Consider the following 18,233-nt stretch of genomic DNA (forward strand, 5'->3'; position numbering starts at 1 on the left):
GAAAGAATCTAGATGGTTATAATTCTATATTTAATTAAATACAAGAAAATACATATAGTTTAGCTTAGAATAAAGAATTCTTTAAACTATAATTTTCTTACATTAATTTCAAAATAAATGAAATTAATTATGTTGCTAATCAATTTTATTAGGTTAAACTAGTTTAATTAACCTAGTACAGTTATTCAAATCAGGCAAATGGGCCTTCACAATTGGGGTGGTTCATGTAAGGGCGTGCTGGGATCAGTATGTCGTACCCACTACTATGTCTCCCAACTCTCACACAAGGCCCAAAAGAGAGGAATTTAACCTTAATAAGAACAACTGTTATTAATTGAATAGACCCAAAAACTAAATGGGCCTAAATAAAATCTATCAAGAACTATGACATTTTATTTAGCAACAGCAACCTATATGCATCTATAATAAAATTAAACACATAGGCTCACACAGGCACACTTTGGATGGGTCCTATCATGTTGCTAGGTCATACACAGATGAAAGAAGATTGTAAATATACCTGTTACAAATTATTTACTTGACCAAGGGAGCCATCAGATCAATAGATCTGGCAAAAGGTAACCATGGCTATTTGCAATCAAGTAATAATAGGTTTGAAAACTTACAAACAAGCTAAAACACATACTCCTGCAACAAGGTTAGCTGGATAGTTGGATGTAGGATTTATTTAATTTTAAATTAAATAATTAATTTTTGAAATAATTAATAAAATAAATAAAATATTTATTTTTCGAAAATTTAAAAAAAAATAAAAAATTTCGAAAATTTAAAAAAAATTAAATTTAAATTAAACCTACAATTTTGAAAAATTAGGTTTCAACCAACCTAAATATCATTTCAAAATTTGCTAACTACTTTTAAAATTTAAATGTTATTTTATAAATAAAAATTAAAAATGATAAATGAATATCTTTTTTCAGATTTTAAATGTAATTTAAATAAATAAAATAACAAAATTTAAAAGTTAGCAAAATATCTTACATCTATTTAAAATTACATGATTATAGTTATCTTATTTTAAATGTAAATAAGGTCAAATTATTTAAAAAAAAAGATTTAATTTAAAAAAATTTAAAATATAACCTTAAATTATTTAAAAATAAGATAAGATATAATCAAATTTAAAAATAAGATAGATAATTAAGCAAAAAGATAGATACTAACTATTTTCAAATTCAAATTACACTAATATCTTGAATTAAATTTAAAAAATATTAAATTAATTCAAAATGATAATTAGAATTGAATTAGGAATAGTAATAGTATAAATACAGAACTACACAAAAAATCGGAAGTTAATTCCATGAAAAAGCATGAAAAAACGAAGAAAAACGAAAAAATTGTGAGCTGTACGGACAGTTTTCGCGATCGCATAAAAATTTCAGCACAGCTACGATTTTTTCGAATCTTCAAAAAATCATAACTAATTCAAATTAAATCGAAATTGAGTTCGGTAAAAAAGTAACTTGCTTAATTTTTTCCATACTATCCAATAAAAATAATTCCAGAAACAGAATCGCAATTATTTTTCACGAAAATTTACAAACATCAATCAATCATCAAATAACACTCAATACAACATGATACCATCCAAAAACAAACAAACAATCGTTTTAAAGTCCAAATTTCTTGCAAGTAAATCAATTACCATGGCTCTGAGGCCAATTGTTGGAAATTATTTTACCAGGATCTTAGATCTACTCACAAGTATGTTTATTAACACCCTAAATATGAACTTTCTAAAACGATGAAATAAACACATATAAAGTTTAAGAAACCTTACATTGGGTGCGGCGGAATAATATGACTCCTTCCGTTCAGATATCTAGCCCTTGATTCCTTTCTGTAGCAGAGCATTATCAATATCTGACCCTGGATCTCTTTCTCTGAATCTTTGATGCTGAAACTCCTTTTGCTGAATGTCTTTCTTCACGATCTTCCTCACTATGATTGAGGTATCACTTGCTCTGTGTGGGCACTACTCATACACTAAGGATTTCAAAATTTTAGGAAGAAGAAAGAGAGAGTGAGTTCGGCCAAAGATAGGGAGAGAGAAGGCTCAGGTTTTTCTGATTCAGAAGTTGTCAGATAAAATTGTAATTTTCCTGAAGCCTTCACTATCTATTTATAGCATTCCACTAGGGTTAGGTTTGAATTATTTGGCATTAAAATAATGAAAATATCAGAGGGAAAAACCCTACAAAAGTTGCCGGGCCTATATAGTGGATTTGGGCCTCACTTTTTGCAATTTTGCAGTTTTATCTTTTCTGCATCTGATTTTCTCAAAAACGCCAATTTTCTAATTCAACCATTTAAATGCCAATTCTAACTATTTAATAACTATAAATAATTATTAAATAATATTGTTATTTATCATATTTATTAATTGAACCATACAAAGTATCATAATTAACAAATATGCCCCTAAAACTCTTTCTTTACAATTTTGCCCTTACTTAGTGAAAAATTCACAAATAGACATAGTCTAATTTGAGAATTATAATTGATTAATCAAAACCAATTATATGAGTCTTACAAGCAATATTATCTCAACTAGTGCGGGGACCATGGGTCTATATAACCGAGCTTCCAATAAGTAGATCAAGAATTTAGCACTAAAATTCACTAACTTATTAATTCTTCGTTGAATCCACGCATAGAACTTAGAATTGCACTCTCAGTATATAGAATGCTCTATATGTTCCACCATATAGACACATCATTAGTTATTCATTGTTATAATCCTAATGTGATCAATGATCCTCTATATGAATGATCTACACTGTAAAGGGATTAAATTACCGTTACACCCTACAATGTATTTATTCCTTAAAACACTTGACCCCGTATAAATGATATTTCAGCTTATGTGAAATGAGTACTCCACCATTTATGTTCGTTTGGTCAAGCTCGAAGGAGATCATCCTTTGCTTACTATTCGCCAGATAGAAGCTATAGATTCCATGTTTATGATAGCGCTCCCACTCAATTGCACTACCGTGTTCCCAAAATGTACGTATCACCCTGACCTAAAAGTAGGCTTAACTAACAAATCAAAGAACACGAATAGCCTTTCAAGATTGAGCCTAATCATAACAGGATTAAGAACATTTGATCTAGGATCAACTAGGCGATATTGACTTGAATAGATATTCCGGTAAGTTTAATAAATCTAAGTCAAAGTTCAATATCGGTCCCTTCCGATGCATACTCCATGCATCCAACCTGAGCTTTACTTTAACCAATGCTCTGGAAAGAACATAGCACTTCTCCAAATGCAAGTAAACTCTGTTGTAGATTATCATATCAGTAAAACCCTATGTCTGATAAATCTAGGAAACTTTATTCACATAGTCATGTTTACTTTCCAATGTGTTGACGGCACAATAAACAGGATCAAGTATGTGAAAAGGGTTTCAGATGAATTTATACATTATGTACATATAATCATGAAATAAATCATGTGAACCATGCAACATTAAATGTTAACTCTGATCTATATTAATAAGTAAATCTGATTATATTGAAATGAGTTTTATTTAGGGCATAAAACCCAACAAATAGTACCAAAATGATGCTCAAGAAGCTGAATATCCCATTGTCGACTTGCTGAAATATAATGCTCCACCGTGAAAGAAGGATCACCACTGTAAGTGTACGGGGTGAATGTAGTATTCCCAGGTAAGCAAGGATCAGAAGCACATCGGACATTTCGACCATTACCAATTTTCCACCGAAGACCTTTCAACAATAAATCATTTCCATCACATATACTCTGCCAGGTGAGAGAAGGCAGAATACCTTTTGGTGCTGAAAGAAAATTCCCATTCTTAAAATAACGGGCTTTGAGAACCCTTGCTAGCAAAGAGGAAGGAATATCCAAGATCTGCCAAGCTTGTTTAGCCAAAAGAGCCTGGTTGAAGTGCAAGAAAGAACGAAACCCCATACCACCATCTGCTTTAGAATTACACATGAACTTCCATTTCTTCCAGTGGATCTTAGAATTATTGGTGTTGGACCCCCACCAAAAGTTGGCCATCATGGATTCTAACTGGTTACAAAACTTCTTTGGAAGACTGAAACAGCTCATAGCATATGTTGGAATGGACTGGACAACAGCTTTGAGAAGCACTTCTCGACCACCAATAGAGAATAGCTTAGCGTGCGACTGGTTCATAAGTTTCCAAATGCGATCTTTGATACCACTGAAAAGTTCCTTCTTGTCTTTACCAGCATAAGATGGGAGACCCAAGTATTTCTCATGGAGAGCACAAATAGGCATTCTTAACACACTATTGAATCGTTCCTTGATGTGTTGTGAAGTATTCGGGGAGAAGGACATAACAGTCTTCTCTGTATTAAGAAGTTGTCCTGATGCACGGTGGTAATAATCAAGAGTTCTATGGACAGCTTGGCAAGACTCTTCTGTTGCTTGGCAGAACAACAAACTATCATCAGCGAAAAGGAGATGCGATATTGAAGGAGCCCCCCTAGCAATAGATAAACCTTTAAGATTGCCCAACAATTCCTCATGTTGAAGTAAAGCATTAAGTCCCTCAGAACATATTAAGAACAGGTATGGTGATAAAGGATCTCCCCGTCGCAACCCACGTTTTGGAACAACCGACCCTTTAACGGCTCCATTTACATTAAATGGGAGAGCCGCAGATGTAATACAAGTCATCACAAGATTCACCCAACTGATGTGTTGGAAGTTATTTTACCAGGAACTTAGATCTACTCAAAAGTATGTTGATTTAACAACCTAAATATGAACTTCTAAGACGATATGAAATTAAACACATAAGAGTATCAGAAATCTTACAGTGATTGCAGCGGAATATATATCTCTCCTCCCACTCAGATCTCTAACCCTTGATTCCTTTCTGTAGCAGAGTATAATCAAGATCTGAGCCCGAAAGTCCTTCTTTGTTGTCTCTGAAATCTACACAGCCTTCCTCACTATGATTGAGGTATTACTTGATGTGTGTGGGCACTACTCTAGCACTCATACATTTCGAAACAGTGAAGGTATAGAGAGAGAGAGGGTGGCGGCTCAGAGAGAATTTTTTGAGAGAAAATTCTTTCAGAATAATGCTATGAAAAGCTTGTACAGATGTGTGTAACTCTGAAGCCTTTGCCTTCTATTTATAGAAGACCACCAAGGGCTATGATTGACATTTTGAACTGAGAAAATCAAAGGGAAAAGGAAGGTAAAGGGGCCGGCCTAGGCAATGTGGAAACAAGGCTTGCCTCTTTTCCAACTTTCCTTTTCCTACACTTGATAGTTTCCCTTTTGTGAAAAATTGCCAATTCCATTGTTCAACCATATTAATGATAAATCTAATTATTTAATAATTATCAAATAATATATTATCATTTATTTTATTAATAATGAAACTAATTAAAGTTTCCTAATTAATAAATATGCCCTTCAAAATCTCTATTTACTGTTTTGCCCTTAATAAGTGCTAAATTCTCAAACTGACAAGTCCATCTTGAGAATTTTTAATTGATTAATTAAAATCAATTAAATGAGTCCTACAAGTAATATCATCTCAACTAGTGAGGGGACCATGGGTCTATATATCCGAGCTTCCAATAAGCAGATCTAGAATTTACCACTTAAATTCACTGACTTATTAATTCTTCGTTGAATCCACACATAGAACTCAGAATTGCACTCTCAGTATATAGAATGCTCTATATGTTCCACCATATAGACACATTATTAGTTATCCATTGTTATAATCCTAATGTGATCAATGATCCTCTATATGGATGATCTACACTGTAAAGGGACTTAAATTACCGTAACACCCTACAATGTATTTTATCCTTAAAACACTTAACCCTGTATAAATGATATTTCAACTAAGTGAAATGAGTACTCAATCATTTATCTCGTTTGGTTAAGCTCAAAGGAAATCACCCTTTGCTTACTATTCGCCAGATAGAAGCTATAGATTCCATATTTATGTTAGCGCTCCCACTCAATCGCACTACCGTGTTCCCAAAATGTATGTATTGCCCAGACTAAAGTTTTAGGCTTAACTAACAAATCAAAGAACACGAATAATACTCTTGAAATTAAGCCTAACCATATCAGGATTTAGATCATGTGATCTAGGATCAACTTATGATATTGAATTGAATAGATGTTTACGGTAAGTTTCAAAATCTAATTCAAAGTTCAATATCGGTCCATTCCAATGCATACTCCATGCATCCAACCTGAGCTTTACTTTAACCTATGTTCTGGAAAGAACATAACATTTCTCCAAATGTAAGTAAACTCTGTTGTAGATTATCATATCAGTGAAACCCAGTGTTCTGATAAATCTAGGAATACTTTATTCACATAGTCATGTTTATTTTCCACTGTGTTGACAACACAATAAACATGTCCAAGTATGTGAAAATGGTTTGGATGAATTTATAAATCAAATAGACAAGCAATTGATTAAGTGAACTAAAACATACACAAGCGAATGAAAAATTACTTCTGTTACTTTATTGATATAGAATAATCTGGATTACATTGAAACAGAGTTTTATTTAGGGCATAAAACCCAACAAACTCCCACTTGCACTAATATAAAACAAATCAGTACATTTCAATTAATCCTAAATTCTGACGGTGCTTTTCGAATGAAGTTACTGCCAAGACTTTGGTGAATGGATCAACCAAGTTATCCTGCGTATCCACTTTCTCCACCAGTACATCCCCTCTTGCCACATATTCTCTGATAATATGATACTTTCTTTCTATGTGCTTACTTCTCTTGTGGCTCTGAGGTTCCTTACTGTTGGCTATAGCTCCAGTGTTATCACAAAGCAGGACTAGAGGCCTTTCCATTCCAGGAACTACACCAAGACTGGTGAAGAACTTCCTAAGCCAGACAACCTCTTTAGCTGCTTCAGCCGCAGCTATGTATTCTGCCTCCATGGTAGAATCCGAAATCGCAGTTTGTTTAGCACTTCTCCAAACTACTGCTCCACCCCCAAGAGTAAACACCATCCCAGATGTAGATTTCCTGTCTTCAAGACATCCCTGGAAATCTGAGTCTGTATAGCCTAAGGGATTCAAAGCACCACCCTTGTAGACTAATACATAATCTCTTGTACTCTTTAAGTATTTCAAAATATACTTAACCGCGTTCCAATGTACCCTTCCTGGATTTGACTCGATACCCGCTCACGATTCCAACCGCATAGCATGTCGAGTCTAGTGCATAGCATAGCATACATTAGACTCCCAACCGCAAAAGCATAAGGAATTTTTGCCATGTCTTCTATCTCTTGAGGATCGCAGGACACTGTTCCTTAGATAGACGGATACCATGTCTAGAGGGCATGTTTGCCCCTTTGGTATTGGTCATGGAAAATCTCTCAAGAACTTTGTCAATGTAAGCTGTTTGAGAGAGAGCAAGGGATCTGTTCTTCCGGTTTCTAACAATCTGAATACCAAGAACATAAGCTGCCTCACCCAAGTCTTTCATGTCGAATTGATTGTCAAGCCATTCCTTGATGTGAGTCATTTTCTTGACATTGTTTCCAATGATCAAAATGTCATCAACATAAAGGACCAGGAATACTACTACTTGGTTTTCCTTGAGTTGGTAAACACAAGGTTCATCTTCATTCTGATGAAAGCCGTAGGTCTTGATGATCTCATCAAACCTTTTGTTCCATGAGCGAGAATCTTGCTTAAGCCCATATATGGACCTATTTAACTTGCAAACTTTATTCTCCCGCCCAGAAGAACATAACCTTCGGTTGCTCCATATAGATGGTTTCTTCAAGAAGCCCATTAAGAAAAGCTGTCTTGACATCCATTTGCCAGATTTCATAATCTAAAGCGGCAGCTATGGAGAGAAGAATTCGGATGGATTTGAGCATGGCAACAGGACTAAAAGTTTCCTCATAGTCCACACCTTCTCTTTGGGTATAACCCTTGGCGACCAGTCTAGCTTTGAAAGTTTCGACTTCGCCTCCAGCACCTCTTTTCTTCTTGTAGACCCATTTACATCCAATTGGACGAAAATCTTCAGGTGGTTCTACATATTCCCAGACTTTGTTCTTTTTCATGGAATCCATTTCTGAATCCATACCGGCTGACCATCGCTTCCGTTGCGGACTTGCCATTGCCTGTTTATAGGTCAATGGGTCGTCATCAATACCGTCACCAACGACCATATTGATTTCACCATCCAAACCATAACGAGACGGTTTCGTAGAAACCCTCCCACTACGACGAGGAGCGGTGACTTTCTGAACAGGAGCTTTAGTAGTAGTTTTCTCAGTTGCTACAACTGAGGGAGTGGGATGTTCTTCTTCTTGAGTAGAAGAAGATGGTACATTTGAAGGAACAGTATCTGTGAGCATTTCCTCTAATACAATTTCACTTTTCAGTTTGTTGTCTTTCATATAGTTGTCTTCAAGGAAAGTAGCATTTGTAGAGACAAACACTTTGTTATCCTTGTGACTATAGAATAGTCCACCCCTAGTCTCTTTAGAATTTCCGACAAACATGCAAACCTCAGTTCGCGATTCCAGTTTGCCTTCTTTCTTTCTTAAGACGTGAGCAGGGCACCCCCAAATCCTATAATGACGCAAACTAGGTGTGCGACCATTCCATAGTTCGACGGGTGTCTTAGGGACCTTTAGATGGAACAACATTTAAAATGTCGTTTGCCATTTGAATAGCATATCCCCAGAAGGACGTAGACAGAGTTGAGTAACTCAGCATAGACCTAACCATTTCTAAGAGAGTGCGATTTCTTCTTTCTGCAACTCCATTCTGCTGTGGAGTGCTAGGGGCAGTATATTGGGATTCAATTCCAAGTTCAATTAAATGATCTTTGAACTGCATATCCATATATTCTCCACCCCTATCAGTTCGCAAGATCTTTAATGTTTTACCTAATTGGTTTTGAGCCAAAGCACGAAATTCCTGAAACTTTTCAAACGTTTCAGATTTCTTTTGCATTAGGTAAAGAAAACTATATCTAGAGAAATCGTCAATGAAAGTGACGAAATACTCATAACCTCCTCTAGCTTTTACATTCAGCGGCCGCAAACATCTGAATGTACTAACCCTAGGGGTTCTTTGGCACGCTCTCCCTTTGCAGAGAAAGAACGTTTGGTCATTTTTCCTTCTAGGCAAGACTCACAGACTGGCAGCTCTCCTAAGACGACATTTTTCAATGGACCGTCTTTGGTTAGCCTATTGAGTCTATCAAAGCCTATATGACCTAAACGTAAATGCCATAGATAAGTTTGATCATCATTATCAATCTCTTTTCTCTTAAGGCTTCTAGGTTTAGCTACATTGAAAAGTTCAGTATTTAGTGAGATTTGAGTATCAGGTGTTAAAACATAAAGCCCTCGTTCCATGTTTGCAACACATATATGAAATCCATTACGAGAAATTGAACAATTTGAACTCGAAAAATTCAATATATAAAATTGTGTCTGTAAACATGAAACACTAATCAAGTTTCTACTAAAATTAGGAATATATAAAACATTCTCTAAAAGTAAAAACTTCTTAGAATTAAACTTGATTCGGGCTGTTCCTCTTGCTTTAACTGATACCAACTCGCCATTTCCAACTTTAAGCTTTAACTCATCTGGGTGAAGATTCTCCCAAGTTTCAAGAAGCTGTAATGAAGAACATACATGGTTAGTAGATCCAGAATCAACAATCCAGGAGGATTTGTCGTTCTCTAAAACACATGATTCAAATACAAAAGCATCACCTTCGTTTGAATTGTCTAGAAGCCTGGGACATTGTTCTTCTTTATGTCCCTTTCCATTACAATTCGCACATAGAACATGATGTCTGACATTTGTACTTGAAGAAGCAGCTTTGTTGGAGCCCTCGTGCTTAATCTTCTTCCTCTGATTAAAGCTTGCAATGCTAGAAGGTCTCATTGCAATCAGATCCCGCTCATGGGCCCTCAACTCAGACTCGAGTTTGTCCATGTCGGAGGAGTTAGGATTGTTCAATAAGTAATATAGAACAAAACTGTTATACTCCTGAGGAAGACTATAAAGTATGAGTCTTACCCATTGTTCCTTTGATAAATCAATTCCTAGTAGATTTGCCTTTTGGAATTTCAGATTCATCAACAACAGGTGCGAGTTAATGCAACTACCAGGATGCATTTTCACACTATTGAGTTCTTTCGCAAAGATACTAACTAGGAGTGGATCGGGTAGAGGCTTATTCATATTGGCACTACAACATATCAATAAACAGAAGTAAGGTTTTGGTTCTATAAATTCATACACAGGTTCAGAAAACAAACAATCACTTATGTTATAAAAATACTAAATTTAACATAGTTTATTTTCCAAGGTTTCCAACGAATCGATACAAAGGTCCCGTTTAGGCGAGAGTCAAAGCATCATCCATTGAATAGAGTTGTCAATTCATCTAAAATGTCAAACATTCTAGCAACCTTTTATTCGATCAAGATTGGAATTTAGCGTTGTCCCGTTTAGGCGAGAGTCAAGGCAATTCTATCTTATGAGCTTCTACCATTGTTTCGCATTCTTATAAGTCTTACATAGTCGCCACCATTAGGGTGGTCATGAACCATATAAATAAACCTATAAGAATACTTATCTTTCGAGATTAAACGACGCTAACTTGCTAATGAACGTTCCTCCATTAGGGAGGATTACTCACTAAAACAATAGCTATGTAAAACCAACAATGGAGATCGAATTTCTCTTTGATTAAAGCTCATTATTTAAACATGTATTTTGTCTAATCATTTATATTCCATATCTCAATAATGAAATATTACAAATTAAAGTAAAAACTTTAATTAAATTTCAAAAATGGAATAATTTTGAAAAATATCTTATTTAAGTTGTTTAGAAAATCTAAATACCCAACTTAAAAATATTCCTCAAACAATGACTTAATTAAATATTACCAATTAAGTAGTAACCAATTAATTAAGAAGATATTCCATTTTAAGTTCCCATATTTAGAAAATATCAACTTAAAAAATATCTAAAGAATCTTAATAACCAATTTCCAAAATTCCTCAACTTAATTTATAATAGGAAACTCAAAAATATTCAAATCTAAGTTGATTTGATAGATTTAACTAAATCTCAACTTAAATAGGAATATTTAATGAGATTATAAAATTAAGATTCAGAAAGAATTTATATGGTTATAATTCCATATTTAATTAAAACAAGAAAAATACATATAGCTTTCCAGAATATGACTATTCAAACTATGTTTTTCTTAAATTAATTTCAAGGAACAATGAAATTAATTATGTTGCTAATCAATCTTTTATTAGGTCAAACTAATATAATTAACCTATCACAGTTATCCAAATCAGGCAAATGGGCCTTCACAATTGGGGTTGTTCATGTGAGGGGGAGCTGGGTCCAGTATGTCGCACCCACTTCAAAGGCTCCCAACTCTCACACAAGGCCCAAAAGAGAGGAATTTAACCTTAAAATGAATAACTGTTATTAATTGAATAGGCTCACAACTAAATGAGCCTAAATAAAATCTATCAGTTATGATATTTTATTTAGCAACAACCACCTATATGTATCTATAATAGAAATTAAACATATAGGCTCACACAGGCATACACATTTGGATGGATCCTATCATGTTGCTAGGTCATACACAGATGAAAGAAGTTTGTAAAAATTACCTGTTACAAATTATTTACTTGATCTATCGTCAATTGAACCTTTGGTTAAAATTAGATCATCTGATCTATCATCAAGTTAAACAAGGCAATTTAGATCAAGCAATAATAGGTTTTAGAAAACTTACAAACAATCTAAAACACATACTCCTGCAACAAGGTTAGATTTGGATAGTTGGATGTAGGATTTATTTAATTTTAATCATTTATTTCGAAAAATAAAATAAAATTAAACCTACTATTTTGAAAAATTAGGTTTTGGGTAACCTAAATGTCATTTCAAAATAAATTGCTAACTTTCCTTTTAAATTTCATGTTATTTAATAAATTAAATAATAAAATAGAAAATGGTAAATACATACCCTTTTCTTGTTTTACAATTTAATTTAAAAAAAAATAACAAAATTTAAAAGTTAACAAAAATACCTTATTTCCTCTTTTAAAATTATCATGATTATTGTGATCTTATTTTAATTAAGGTCAAGTTACCAAAAAAAATTAATATCTGACCTTAAAAAAATAAAATAATCAAATTTTAAAGGAAATAAGAAAAAGGTAAGCAAAACTTGATTTTTTCCTATTTTCAAAATCAAATTACACTAATATCTTAAATTAATTTTAAAAATTAAAATTAATTTATTTCTGATAATTAGATTTGAAATTTGAAAAACAAAAATCAATATACAAAACTACACAAAAAATCAGAATTTAATTCCATGAAATAGCATGAAAAATCGAAAAAAATTGGAAAATTGGATGAACTGTACGGATGGCATGCTGTGCATGGCCATCCGCGCGCGGATCTGGGTGCATGACCGAGAGATCACGGCGCAGGAAGGCTGCAAGCAGCCATTCCGCGCGCGTGATCATGTTGCTTGTCACCCCGATTTTTCCAATTTTCAAAAATTCATAACTAATTCAAATTAAATCGAAATCGAGTTCTGTAAAAAAGTAAATTGCTTAGAATTTTCCAAACTATCCAACAAAAATAATTACAGAATCAAAACAGTAACCATTTTTTCCAGAATTCACAAACAACATTCAAACATCAATATGACACTCAAAGCAACATGATACCATCCAAAAAACAAGCAAATCGTTTTAAGTCCAAATTTCTTGCAAGCAAATCAATTACCATGGCTCTGGTGCCAGTTGTTGGAAGTTATTTTACCAGGAACTTAGATCTACTCACAAGTATGTTGATTTAACAACCTAAATATGAACTTCTAAGACGATATGAAATTAAACACATAAGAGTATCAGAAATCTTACAGTGATTGCAGCGGAATATATATGTCTCCTCCCACTCAGATCTCTAACCCTTGATTCCTTTCTGTAGCAGAGTATAATCAAGATCTGAGCCCGAAAGTCCTTCTTTGTTGTCTCTGAAATCTACACAGCCTTCCTCACTATGATTGAGGTATTACTTGATGTGTGTGGGCACTACTCTAGCACTCATACATTTCGAAACAGTGAAGGTATAGAGAGAGAGAGGGTGGCGGCTCAGAGAGAATTTTCTGAGAGAAAATTCTTTCAGAATAATGCTATGAAAAGCTTGTACAGATGTGTGTAACTCTGAAGCCTTTGCCTTCTATTTATAGAAGACCACCAAGGGCTATGATTGACATTTTGAACTGAGAAAATCAAAGGGAAAAGGAAGGTAAAGGGGCCGGCCTAGGCAATGTGGAAACAAGGCTTGCCTCTTTTCCAACTTTCCTTTTCCTACACTTGATAGTTTCCCTTTTGTGAAAAATTGCCAATTCCATTGTTCAACCATATTAATGATAAATCTAATTATTTAATAATTAAAAAATAATTATCAAATAATATATTATCATTTATTTTATTAATAATGAAACTAATTAAAGTTTCCTAATTAATAAATATGCCCTTCAAAATCTCTATTTACTGTTTTGCCCTTAATAAGTGCTAAATTCTCAAACTGACAAGTCCATCTTGAGAATTTTTAATTGATTAATTAAAATCAATTAAATGAGTCCTACAAGTAATATCATCTCAACTAGTGAGGGGACCATGGGTCTATATATCCGAGCTTCCAATAAGCAGATCTGGAATTTACCACTTAAATTCACTGACTTATTAATTCTTCGTTGAATCCACACATAGAACTCGAATTGCACTCTCGCATATAGAATGCTCTATATGTTCCACCATATAGACACATTATTAGTTATCCATTGTTATAATCCTAATGTGATCAATGATCCTCTATATGGATGATCTACACTGTAAAGGGACTTAAATTACCGTAACACCCTACAATGTATTTTATCCTTAAAACACTTAACCCTGTATAAATGATATTTCAACTAAGTGAAATGAGTACTCAATCATTTATCTCGTTTGGTTAAGCTCGAAGGAAATCACCCTTTGCTTACTATTCGCCAGATAGAAGCTATAGATTCCATATTTATGTTAGCGCTCCCACTCAATCGCACTACCGTGTTCCCAAAATGTATGTATTGCCCAGACTAAAGTTTTAGGCTTAACTAACAAATCAAAGAACACGAATAATACTCTTGAAATTAAGCCTAACCATATCAGGATTTAGATCATGTGATCTAGGATCAACTTATGATATTGAATTGAATAGATGTTTACGGTAAGTTTCAAAATCTAATTCAAAGTTCAATATCGGTCCATTCCAATGCATACTCCATGCATCCAACCTGAGCTTTACTTTAACCTATGTTCTGGAAAGAACATAACATTTCTCCAAATGTAAGTAAACTCTATTGTAGATTATCATATCAGTGAAACCCAGTGTTCTGATAAATCTAGGAATACTTTATTCACATAGTCATGTTTATTTTCCACTGTGTTGACAACACAATAAACATGTCCAAGTATGTGAAAAGGGTTTGGATGAATTTATAAATCAAATAGACAAGCAATTGATTAAGTGAACCAAAACATACACAAGTGAATGAAAAATTACTCCTGTTACTTTATTGATATAGAATAATCTGGATTACATTGAAACAGAGTTTTATTTAGGGCATAAATCCCAACATGATGTTGAAACACATTTTAACCATAACCTCATACAGAAAATGCCACTCAACTCTATCAAACGCTTTGCTCATGTCTAACTTTAATGCTGCATACCCCATCCTGCCTCGTTTTTTGTTCTTAAGGCAGTGGACTAGTTCAAAAGCAAGGAGCACATTGTCGGTAATTAGACGATTGGGGAGAAAAGCACTTTGATTTTGTGAGATCACATGGGGTAAAGCCTCCTTAAATCTAGCTGCAATGGCCTTTGATACCAACTTGTATAAAACTGTACATAAACTAATAGGACGAAAGTCACTCACTAACTTGGGTTGATCAATCTTAGGAATAAGAGTGATAAGGGCAGTGTTGATAGAACCCATGTCTTCACCATCATTCAAAATTTTGAGCATACTTTGAGTAACAAGAGGACCAACAATATCCCAGTGTTGTTGGAAAAACATTGCAGACATTCCATCAATACGTGGAGACTTATCAGGGGCCATTGATTTGAGAGCTTCTTCAATATCCGAGGCAGTGAAAGGCATTAACAAATGCTGATTAATCTCTGGTGTGATAGACGTTGGAATGGCAGAGAGAACATAATTGAGAGCTTCCTCATCAACTCCATTTGAAGTAAATAAATGTGAAAAGTAATTAACAATTTCAACACTTATTTCCTCCTAAGTATGAACAACACCACCATTCTCAGCTTGTAACTTTTTAATCTTATTATTCTTGTTTCTGGTTTTAGCTCGAGAATGGAAAAATTTGGTATTCGAATCCCCACTTTGAAGCCAGTCGACCCTTGCTCGCTGCTGCCAATAAAGTTCCTCTTTTTCCAGTAATTCATCCAATATTTTATCAGCATTTTCCACTTGTTGAAGATGGGCAGCCGAGTTGTTATGGCTATTGTGAAGGTGTGCTGATATTTTATGAGCTGCAGATATATCTCTTCCCATTTGTCCATACTTCCTAAGATTCCAATCTTGAAGAGCAGCCGAACTTGCTGCAATATTATGCAGCAGCGAAGAGGTAGGATTGTCCGAAGCCATATGGTGCCAAGACTCCTGAATGATGTTTCGGCAGTCAACATCCTTGAGCCAAAATTGTTCAAAACGAAACCGAGTATGCCTCTGATGAGATTGAGCAGTAGACACCGATTGTGATACAATATATGCTAAAGCTCGATGATCCGAGTGGTAAAAATCAAGATGAGATATAGGATCTTCAATGAAGAATTCAGACCACTTGTGATTGATGAAACCTCTATCAAGCCTTTCTCTAACAATATTCCCATGGTGGTTTTTATTAGTCCAGGTGTATACATCACCCTTACAAGGAATTGCACTAAGATGACAATGATCTAAGGTCTTCCTGAAATTTTCCATAAGCAAATCATCTCTAGGGGGACCCCATCTTTATCATCATTGGACAGTAGCTCATTAAAATTCTCTCTTATATATTATTATTAAGGTGATATTACGTACAATAAATTTATAATTAAGTTTTTTAATTAAATTTAATTAAATAATGTTAAGTGCAATATATATAAGTTTAATTATTTTAATTAAATAATGTATTTTTAAAACAAAATTAAAATAATATTTGAGATTTTGATTTTTGAGAATTTTTTGATATATATATATACTAGATAGATGTTACGTCCCAACTCACGTATGTTAATTTTATTTTAGTTTTTAGTTTTTTTTAATATCATAAATTAATAATATTCAATGTAGTGATAATTATTAAAATTTGAAAGTATAATAATGATTTAAATAAAAACAAAAATTACTATTATACTTTGTCATAATAATTAAAAAAAAAATTATTATTCATCTTAAATTTATCTTCAGAATTAATAAAAATGTTCATCTGATTAAACTATCAAAACATTCAAATTTAATTTAAAATAACATTTAAAATTTAACTAATTCTAAATATCAAAATTTGAAAATAATTTTTAATAAAAAAAATAAATAATATGAACAAATTTATTATTAATTACAACACTTTAGGTTAACTACATGTATGCCCTTTAAGTGGCAACATCCAATAATTTGTTAGTTTTTTTATTTTAAAAAAAAAGTCACCCAATAATTTCTCATAAACCAAGAATTCTGTTATATAGCCACATTTTATATAGAATAGATGCCTCCTATTCTTTTTTTTTTTTTTTGCAATGACATATATGCCTCCTATTAATAATTAAAACTTCATATAATCATGATATATCAAATTTGACTTACTTTACAAACATAGTTTAACTTAAAATATTTTCAATTTTAATATTAAAAAATAATTTATATAAATTATATTTTAAGATCATGTGCTTTTAAAAATCATATGAAATCCATCAATCCATAAAATCATAATAATTATTAGGTTTTACTCCACTTATATATTAATCGGAAAGGAAAAAAAATAATATAGGGACACTAAATATGACCAGAAGACTAACACTATGTTTGGTAGGAGGGAGAGGTGGGTGGATGGAGAGGAGAGGAGGGAGAGAGATAGGAAGAGACAGGGGGAATGGATAGTTGGATGGAGAGTAAATTCTTCCAAATCCTTAATTTAAAATCCTTCTATAAATGGAAGGATTCACACTCTTCCTCTTTGATTATTTAAAATTACATATATACCCTCAAAATATATTATTAAAAAATTACATTTAAGGACAATATAATGATTTCATAAATAAATACTCTCCATCCCTTCCACCAAACAACTTAAAAGGATTGCTACTCTCCTCCCCCTCCCGCTTATTCTACATCCTCCACCAACTCTCCATGTAATATTCCGGAAAATAAATAATATTTAAATAGATATATTTTATTAAATATGTAATTATTTTGGTAACGAAGTAAGATTTTGATCTTGCTTAGGGTAATTATTGAGAATTTACTCAATGAAATAAATAGTGTAATTTATTAATTACGGAGATTATATTGGGATATGTGAGTACCGCGGATATCAATTTCGAAATAAAATATTTTTTTTTGGGCCCGGTAATTTTAATTTAGCGATGTGGCCAGAAATGTCATGACGTTAATGGAAGAATTATTTTGGGAATATTCCGGAATAGGTTAGAAATTTTAGAATGTCGGTTTAATGGAATTAGCAAAATTACAAAAATGCCCTAGGTTATTTTAAAGTTTATTTTTTTTTCATTGGGGGTAAATTAGTCTTTTTCTTTTAGGTTTTAGTGTCCCTTTTATTTTTGGGCTGGTAAGAAAAGAAAAAAAAAATGAAATGAAATGAAAATGAAAATGAAATGAAATGCATGAAACCTTATTTAAAGGGAATAGCTTCCAAGGCAAGAAACTAAGTTTCTTCTTCTTCTCCCTTTCGTGTGAACCAAGACCAGCCAGCAAGAGGATTGAAAGCTCACCCTTTCACTTGAATTGAAGCAGCTTGTAGAACCTAAGTCCAACCTAGAAACAATCAAGGTAAGTTCTCAACAATTTTTGGATTGAAAATCCTAGTTTTGAGTTA

At 33.2% G+C, this 18,233-nt stretch overlaps 1 protein-coding gene across 1 annotated transcript; it reads right to left on the reverse strand.

Annotated features, from left to right (window-relative positions):
* Positions 1-15,415: 15,415 nt before the first annotated feature.
* LOC133038385 (uncharacterized) lies at positions 15,416-16,123 on the reverse strand. Its single transcript, XM_061116517.1, has one exon. It carries the CDS (start codon positions 16,121-16,123, stop codon positions 15,416-15,418), a length of 708 nt encoding a protein of 235 aa, XP_060972500.1.
* Between the last annotated feature and the right edge of the window lie 2,110 nt (positions 16,124-18,233).

This window comes from Cannabis sativa, chromosome 5 (assembly GCF_029168945.1).
Source record: "Cannabis sativa cultivar Pink pepper isolate KNU-18-1 chromosome 5, ASM2916894v1, whole genome shotgun sequence".
In the NCBI taxonomy this organism is placed as follows: Eukaryota; Viridiplantae; Streptophyta; class Magnoliopsida; order Rosales; family Cannabaceae; genus Cannabis; species Cannabis sativa.